At 41.0% G+C, this 9,783-nt stretch overlaps 1 protein-coding gene across 1 annotated transcript; it reads right to left on the minus strand.

Annotated features, from left to right (window-relative positions):
- Positions 1–206: 206 nt before the first annotated feature.
- LOC127364488 (transmembrane protein 47-like) lies at positions 207–7,316 on the minus strand. Its single transcript, XM_051402084.1, has 3 exons — positions 6,985–7,316; positions 4,291–4,431; positions 207–1,210 (listed from the first exon to the last, which is right to left on the minus strand). Exons 1-3 carry the CDS (start codon positions 7,199–7,201, stop codon positions 1,029–1,031), a joined length of 540 nt encoding a protein of 179 aa, XP_051258044.1. The 5' UTR covers positions 7,202–7,316; the 3' UTR covers positions 207–1,028.
- Between the last annotated feature and the right edge of the window lie 2,467 nt (positions 7,317–9,783).

Raw genomic sequence — 9,783 nt, forward strand, 5'->3', positions numbered from 1 at the left:
GGTGATGTCTCTTTAAAATTCATCGGGTGGTTCCTCTGAGGAATGTGTGCTGTTTGCTCCAAATGGCGGGGGGACACCCTGATGCCTGATTCCACTCTTAAAATTCTGTCAGAGGTTAGTTTGTGAACCACTGGCATCAGAGCGATAGATAAACTGCAGGATGCAACATTGTAGTATTGAAAACATCAATCATTCCCATTCCATACTTCAAAAACTACAACTGTTTATTCCGAAGATTCCTTCATGTAGAAATACTTTGTACACATTTACATTTTTCATATGAGAGAAACTAGTTTCCAAACAAACCATGAACACTTGAGAGCCCTAGCATAAATCGAAGCTGTCTAATTTACACTTCTACTATCAGAAGGCTTAGCATTACTAGATATGTTTCAGCTAGAACACACGAAAGGTAGAAGTTCAGTTTTTCAATATTCATAAAGTGGAAAATGATGCCATAAATACATTAACAACAAGCTTCGTCCTTGTGAAATGCTACAAAAAGAATAAAAAAGGAAATGTGGAGATAAGTCAGTCCCTTTAAATGTTCAGTCACTGCACATTCAGGTCTATGCTGAGAATCTACTGTCCTGTTTCTCTAACAATAGAGATCCAGGTCAACGTGCAGTGGAAGCGTCCAGTATCTGTGGCTCGTGCCTGTCCAGAAAGCTCTCTGTGCTTTAGCTTTGCCCGCCTCACTCCCGATTCCGGCAGGGCTCAGAAGCCCACTGGCGGCATGGGGAGGAGGGGTGGCGGGGGTCCTACTCATACAGCCCTGGCCTAAATTAGGCCTTCAAAACCTGTCTAAAAATAACAGAGAGAGCAAGACAGCAAGAGAAGCAGAGAGATCAAGTCTGTGCTCACATATGCATTGGCTGTGTGCAGAGTGAAGCCCACCTCCTGTATGGGAATTTGTCTGTGTGTGTGTGTGTGTGTGTGTGTGTGTGTGTGTGTGTGTGTGTGTGTGTGTGTGTGTGTGTGTACATGTTTATGTGTGTATTTCCAGTGGGCGGGGGTCGAAAAAGGACTCAGTACATTGCATCCTCGTATATGTCCGTCCGCAGGCAGAAAAGGATCCCTCCTCCCAACATGAAGATGGTGGCTCCCCAGCCGAGCCCGTAGCCCCAGTTGAACTCGTGATAGGTCTGAAGAACTGTGCCGTCGATGAACTTGATCGGGTAGAGGACCAGAGCACAGGCCTGCAGAACCACTGAAACCAAACGAGAGTCACCATAAGAGTCTTAGTTGTAAAGATGGGCTGCTTTTCTTTGTCTTATGTGGCCGTAAATTTGATAGATTTGAGGTTGGGACAAAATAAGCAATGTGAAGATGTCCTATCTCAGGCTTAAGGAACTTGGGATGGTCATATCAAATGTTGTCATGCTTAAATACTACAACAGTATTTGCGTTACTGGTATCACTTGAACCACCATCACACACTACTACTACTACTACTACTACTACTACTACTACTACTATATTATAAAACCAAGTACCATGAGGTCTATAAATGAAAATACTGCCGGTTCTACTTTTACCTGATGTTTTATTGCATTTGTATCCTCTTTGCATTTCTCACAATTTTTACATTTTTTGCAAATTTTGTTTTATTCCTTTTTCATATTGTTATTTTATTCTGTATCGTCTGTTTCACCTTCTTTCTTACTTTTGTCCAACAACAAGGAGTATGTTTCTGCTTTCGGCAATTGCAACCACTTAGTCCATATCAGAAGCACTGTTCAAGTAAAGGACGTGACACAAACAAACACAGAGCTACCAGCCAATGCACTGCTGTAAATCAGATATGTGAATATATGGCTGGTTTTGAAAAGAAAAGAGGAGGAAAGATTTTCAGTGCCTGCACAGAGAGAGAGAGAGAGAGAGAGAGAGAGAGAGACAGTCACTGAAGGTACCCAGAGAATGGTTATATAAAGTGATTATGTATATCAGTGTTTCTGCTGCTTCAGGTGATCTCCCCAAAAAAAAGAAAATGTTGAGAGTAGATAAAAACATGCTTATGTAATTTCCATCCTTTTCAACTGAGCCTTGTACTATTTACATTTGACTACCAAAAAATTACATAACAGTATGTGAGAGATTTGACGAGTAAAATTATTGTTTTTTTACTCTCAATTCAGGTGATGCAAATAAAACAAATATTGTGTCATACGCAATACAAAAACTGTTGGGTCTCTGTAAATAATTTATAAGGAGTACAGTCAGACCTGCTCTATCTGAAAAGTGTCCTGAGATAACTTGTTATGAATTGGCGCTATACAAATACAATTTAATTGAAATATAAAAATGTAAATGTATTTAGCCATGATGCATTTTGTTGACAAACATATAAAGTGAGGAACAAAAAAGTGCTTTCCAGTGCAAGGTCAAAAGAAGTAGCAGTAACAACATTATAAAATATGTTTCAGCGTTAAAAGGATTTTTATATTTCTCATGGAGCCTCCATGAATGCTTTTCAAGAAAAAACATCTTTGTATGAAACACCTCCCTGTGGGTTTCTTTCTTTTTTCCCCCTGACAGTCACATGGAGCCTGTGTAGATCCTTTGTTTTGTGAAATGTGGAATAATTTTCTAACAATCGTCATTATCCGTTTGACCTTGACATCACTGACGGAAAATTACTTTAATGCCTCCATCACTGTGAATCATTTCCCCCTTTGAATCATTCAGGACCATGAGCTACCGGTGGTCAAAGTGTCGACGTCGCTGCATGTGTGCGATCAAAGGCGCACTGGGGCGCAAGCTACTTCAGTTCCTTTTCGTGCATGCCAGGTGACTCTTAAGGAAGGGACTTTGTGTGACTACGACTCCACCTTTCCTTCCTACAGGACGGAGCAGTAGGAGTGCAGGGAAACCACGGCAGCCCAAGAATGTGGCGGTGTTGATGGAGTCCAGACTGAGCTTTGCAGCCCGCTGAGGTCATATTTCCGGACAGAAAATAAATACCACAGAGCCACGGTCCTGCCAAGGGGCATTTAACAGTCCAGCCCCTCTGTTGCTGCTCTGCTGAGGACTGTGCGCCTTATTCTCGCAAGGCTCTTAAAGCAATTACACACAGGAAAGGATAACACTGCATTCCCACGCTTTTCAGTAAATAGCTAACAGTGAAAGGCACTAAGTCGCCTGCACACACTGGTCCTTTGTGACTGATGTTTTCAGAGACAGAAATCACTTAAAAGACAGAGGTTTGTTGTCATTTTGGGAAATACACTTATTCGCTTTCTTGTCAAGAGTTAGTCGAGAATATTGATACTATTCAGTTAAATATGAAGCGAGAGCCAGCAGCTTAGCTTAGCATGACGTCACTTTGGTTTTTGTACAGATTAAATAAACTAGACATAACATGTTGATGTTGGTCAGCTTTAGAGATGCTGGTAGGCAGATTGTATTACCTTTGGACAGAGGGAGGATAGCTGTTAAGATAAGCTAAGCTGAGAAGGAGATATGAGAAGGAATCAGTCTTCTACAGAAACTCACCACAAAAACCATTGTGTGGTTCAAACTCTTCCTTTTAGTCTAATCCTACAGGTTTATTATATAAAACTGCAGAAGAAGGAAGGGGGTTTTGTGACGTATAACAGGATGTCTGTTTCTTATATAATCCAATTTTATTTTGGAAACCGGCAAAAAAATGGAACTGGGAAAGAGTTAAGTGGTTGTAAGTGGTTAGTGTTTCATCGCTGTTGTTTAAGTAAAATAAGCACAGGCTATGAGTCAGTTATCACAACGCCTGTATAGTATATGGCACAATGTGTCTTGACTGCTAAACCTTTGGTTTAATTACATGTTTTATAGATAGATCCTCACCAGTGTCCAAGTTTGGTTTCACCCAAAGGACTGTCTCACAAAGCATGCAGGGGAAGTGCAGTCCAAGTATGAGGCAGTGCTGGGTGAGGAGTCTGTGGTGGCTTTTTTTCCCCTCAGTGACTTCACTTTGTTGGGAAGTCTGCAAATTCTGCGGCTGCTTATTCTTGGCCCATGAGCCGGCAGCTCCCCAGACTCCACACCACAGAAAAAATGAGCTCAACCAGAAGCCTCATTCAGCTGCTTCTTTCCTTCTGCACCCTTCTATTTAATGTGAGCACTGGAACAAAAACCCTCCTGTCTGTATGGAAATTGTTGTGGCTGTGGTGAATGTATGTGGCAACATATGTTTCTGTTTCCAAATGTACGTGAGTAAGATGTGTTGGAACATTTGACAAAAGGCAGAAAAGTGCAAATGATTTTAGAACTTTTGGTGCAAAAGTAACAGAAAGGAAGAGAAAGGTGTACCTGCAGTGAAGAGGAACACAGCCACCGTGCGGTAGTGCCGTCTCTGTGTCCCCCGGCAGAGGGAAATCAGGGCCACCAAAAAGGCCACCAGAGTTGCCACGGCACCGGCCACCAGCAGCACCAGGGTGGCAATCTGCCAGTCTGCAGGACGAGACACACGCAGGTTAGAGAGGAGCATCCCCACAAAAGCTTGATTCATAGGACAGCACCGTTGAATTGAACCGCTGTGTTGACAAACACAAAACAAGGGCTAATCCCACAGAGTGAAGTGAGTGAAGCAGAATGGCCTCCACCAGAAGCCGGTTCCATCAGGAGTAACAAGAACCTGATTGGTGCTGCAGTGGTCACAGAAACTGGATTCAACCTGAATTACATGTTATTAAAGGTAATTATTTTAGACGCATGTTTAGAGGGTTAAAATTAAAATCTCAGAAGTTAAAAACAGTCCTTTGAAATATTGTCAGTATTTTCACATTTATGTAACAATAATGAATCATTGGTTGTACATTGTCCACTGCTCATCTATCTCCACCAAGGTTTATTACATTTCTATTGATTTCTATATTAAAAATTAAAATTAAATTCTTGGTGCTAATGTGAAGTTCTTGCTGCACGTGTAAGTCAGCGTGTTTAACTGCTGTGACGTCTCTTTGGAGTTTGTGGTCGATGAAGCTGGAGTTTCTGTTCGGGGGGCTGTTCTTTTCCATGTCGGTGCAGCCGTGGTGGCTTTAATACAGCACATCTATTCTATTTATTTCAAACAAACTCCAGTTACTCCCAGTGGAAAAGTCCAAACTTGTGTCAGAGAATCCTTTCCTGGAAAGACCTTCACAAACACCAGGTTGTTAAAACAGCACATTTTAAAGCTTTTCTAACTGAGATTAACTCTCTATACAGTAAAGCTTTGATTCAGAGTCTGAAAACAGAAATGTATTCAGAAAATACATGCTCAATTTTTTTCCACTCCTGCCTGCATTGTGTGTTCCCTCTTTGATGTCAGTGTCAGAAGAAAGCCTCACCTCGAAAGACTCAAAAGGAGAATTTGCATTTGAAGAAGCGCACAACCTCAGCAAACAATCTTTGCTTGGTGTGTTGTGTGTGTGTGTGTGTGTGTGTGTGTGTGTGTGTGTGTGTGTGTGTCTGTCTCTTCTGACTCCCTTCTCTTCAAAGAATATTTAACAGTGTGCTCACATCACATTTTTTCTATCCTGACTGAAGCTATAGGTCAAAATAACCGTTATCATCTGCATTATTTTAGTCGCTTGCTATTTACTCTGCATCGGCCAGAGATGGACTGAAATCCTAGAACCTTGGGATAGGTATGAGAATATGTGCATAATAAATCTGCTTTGCCTTGTGGTGAACTGCCCCTTTAACCCCAACACGCCCCTCCACTGTTGCTTTAATAAGCTCTGCAGACACTCAAAGCAAAAAGCCCGCCTCCTATTCACAACCAACACATTCCACAATATCAGAGAGCGGTCAGTCACACCAAGGCTGTGTTTGCCCCCCCTTCATAGCTGTGCATGTTTGTGCCTGTGATGGTGGTCAAACTGCACCAAAAGCCCCTTTAAAAACCTCTGAACAGATCAAATGTTTTCTACACTTCTGGCAACGCATAAGTAAAAAAATAAACTGTTTATTGAATGTATATGTCATTTTATATGATTTGCTCTGAGCCTTTTAATGGCTGTTTTACAGTAGAGACAAAGCTCTGGCTAATAACGAGCCAACCTGCTGTACCAGCCAGCAGCCAAATGCTGGTAAATCTGGCTCTTTTAATGCGGATTTCCTCCCCTAGTGGGGAAAGGAAGGGGGTTGGAGGCGTAAACACTCATGTCCTGTGGCTCCTCTGCTTGACAAAAGGCAACCTGTTGGGTCCAGGCCTAGTGAGGTGGATGATGGGGAAGATGCTCAATGTGTGTGTCTGTCTCTTCAAACCCACTCGAAGCCTTCTGGTGGTTGGAGCGGAGTTAACTGTGTGTGCGCCATAAGGGATTATATTTACTGTTACTCTATTATCCTGAACACAGAGGCTGAACATTTAAATAACGTTTAAAAGCATCAATGTCAACATTTAACTGGTAACACTGAGTCACCAGCCCTTTGTTGACTGACTCACCCTACAAAATAAATCACTAGTGTCACTAAATCAACACACACTCAGATGCCTCATCCTTGCTCCTGAATTAGGGGGACATTGCATTGGGCTGAGCATCACAATGTGTTTGTCATACAGTGACACCACGTCACTGCACTGGTATGAACAGAGGAAATGTATCAGCAGCACAAGAAGCCCTGAATGCCACAGATGCTGGACAGAGACCAACGAGCCAACTAAAACAAACTGTGCCTGGGAGACGATGACCAGAGCTGCCAGACAAATATTCCTCTTTGTTTTTGTCCTAAAATAAATGCCCCTGATAACATGGTAGTTTAAAACCATCTCACATGGAATAATTACGCATTGGATAACATGAGATTCCCATTTAAAAAAGTACTTTTGCTACTGTACTTTAATCATAAGTAAACAATGTAAACCATGTAACACTTTTCAATAATAAATATACAGTAGTTTCCACCATGTCTGGTTCTCTTTCCAACAACAGCATCCGAAACTCCCAAGGACAGAAAGTTATAATCAAACAACCCCCCCCAAAAGAAAACAAACAAACAGTCAATAATAATTCCTACCAGATGTGAGGGTGGAGAAGCAGCTCCACTGAGCCTCCTCTGTCTCGAGCCGTGCCTCGGACAGGGAGCAGGACTCCCACAGGGACAGGGAGAAATGCTCCGCGGTGACCCAGGCTGGACTGAGCAGAGCCACCACGTCCAAGCACAGCGCCAGGAAGACGCACAGCAGAGCGATGAGCTTGAAGGGCCGGAACACGTACACCTCGTTCACAGACATCTTCTCACAACAAGGTTTACACCGCTGCAGGTCAGTCAGATGAGCTCGCTGGAGGTCCGCGTGCGTCCTCACCCACCATAGCCTTCACTGCTTTGTGCGTGCGTGCCCAGCTGGAAAAGTTTAACGGGGGACTTCCGGTTAGATCGGGGTTTTCAAAATAACAGTGTTTTTTCAGACTTTGGAAAAAAAAAATTCTATGCACTATTTTAAAAGCCCATTGACTTCGTTATTATTATATTTTTATTTATATTATTGCTGTTATTAATGTAGGTCTATTATTCTTCATTGATTACTATATCAATAGTAATGTGTTTTGGCTGTCTCAAAAGCCTGTGTGGTTTTATTTGAGGACAAAAAAATAAATAAATAAATAAAAACAACATCCAGAAGAACGTTTAAAGTTTAAATTTAGTAGGGAAGTCAGTTAGTTTTAACTTTTTGTTGTGGTTATTATCTGTTTGAAACAATATCCTAACAAACAAGTTTGGCTTCTTATGCTACAGAAAAAAATAAAAGCAAAAACAATAGCAGTTAAAGAATGGGCAAAAAGAACAAGCCACTAGACATTATGCAAATTAACTCTTTAAACCAAATCCTAAAGTTAAGTTAGGCCTACATTTGTTGGCTGTGATTTCATCGTCACATTCAGGGAATATGGGCTGAATGGGACTCATAGAAGACTAGAAAAGCATCTGGGTAAATAAGACCAATACAACAAATTTAATTCATATAAATTCACATAATTGTAATTTGTGATGCAGTAATCGGCTCAGTGCAGAATCGAAGTCCTGCTCACCCAATCCTCCCAGTCTGTGCTTTTATTTTGAACGCCACGATAGGAAAGAAGACTTGTTTACGCTCTTTAGAGGCAGCAACATCTTTTCACAGGGTCAGTAAGTTAAAGTCAGTCAAAAAAGTGCTTTCCAAGGGGCATGAACTCAACAAAGTTGTTCAGATATAAATGCAGAGAGGAAATACATAAGTAAACATCAACACAGGAGATACTTTACAGAGGATAAGGACATTAAAGACCCTATAATCAATCATAGGATTGATTACATGAATAAATATGTATCTCCCCTTGTATCATTAGATCCATCTTTACAGACCCTGTGGATGGAGAGTAATCCATGTGTCAGAATATCTGAACTATCCCTTTAGTGTCAATGTCTAAAAGCTGAGGGTGGAGTAAATGTTGTAATGTGTTAATGGTCCAGCAGATGGCAGACATGAAACATTTTGGATGCCAAAGGCCACAAAACACACTGTCTGCTGTATCTACCGCTAATACACAGAGGCTTTTGTAATTATTAGTAGTAGATGACATTTTATGAGCAGCAGCAGCAGCAGCTTTTATATGGACATACAGGCCACAAAAGACATGAAAACCCCCAGTGCTTGGTGAAAATTGTTGTGACATAACAAGAAAAGAACTGTCTATTAGCTTGTTGGTCTTTTCTCTTAATCCTGTTTTGGATTCCTCACAAAGCCAGTGTGTAGGCCGAGCTCACAGATATTTTTACATCTTTTGGGAAACAACCCTTTGATCCACGCACAAACATATGTCGAGTTTAATATCTCTTACGAACAGACGCAGAATTTAAAGACCACCAAATAAATCCCCGGAATGAAATGTTAAATTAGACTAGATTTGACTACAGTGTAGTGCAGTGAGTCCATTCAGTCCACATGTCTCGTGAAATATTTCCATCTCCTGGTGAACTCAATAACTGCATGTTATGAACTCTAAAGCAGGACTTCACTGGACAAAGCTTTTCACTTTGTGTTGAGAAAATTCTACAACTTTTTATAATAAAACTTCCAACGTGCCAGATCCAGTAACATTTGTGGAGATAAAAGGAGCATTTATTAGTAAATGTAAAGACAAGACATCACCTCTTCTAAGACTTGCTTGTCCAACATTCTTCACACATTTTTTGGTTGAGAGCAATTTATTGACCACCTGTCATGCATCTGTCTCATAATAATAACTTGATGATGAGAGGCAACTAGTCTACTGTATGTGACAGTATTTTCACATAGATGCCTCCTTCCTTGTTAGTGTAGAAAGTGTATATTGCATAGTAAAGGGATAACCTGCAAGAGCCACGTTTCTTTGGTTTTGGTGGAATATTTGACTTTTATCAGCTCATCTACCTCGGATGCGGCCTGTCTCATGAGATTTTCAATAGACTCGCTGTCATTTAAGTTTATGTAGATACTTTAGGACTTTTGTCCTTTCTTTTCGGTTTTTCTAAGAAAAACATAATACAAGTGTATATGAAAACATAATGGATTATTACTTTATGCTATTTAGCACAAGTAAATATTCTGGGCACAGCTTTTGCTCTCTAAATAAAGTTGTCCAGTGTTAAGAACAAACAGAACTGATTTGAGTACTTTGAATTACACCTCTGCTGCCTTCTTGCCCATTTTGGTTTAATTCTACCCCTATCATTTGGTGCCTAGATTAGAGGTTTTCAGTGTGTCTGACATAATGAGAGTTTCAGACTAATGCCACCCTTCTCAGTCCTAATGGTGCTGCCAAGCTGCCAGCAGGGCATCTGAGTAGGGGGGAATCT

Source organism: Dicentrarchus labrax, unplaced genomic scaffold (assembly GCF_905237075.1).
Source record: "Dicentrarchus labrax unplaced genomic scaffold, dlabrax2021, whole genome shotgun sequence".
Classification (NCBI taxonomy): Eukaryota; Metazoa; Chordata; class Actinopteri; family Moronidae; genus Dicentrarchus; species Dicentrarchus labrax.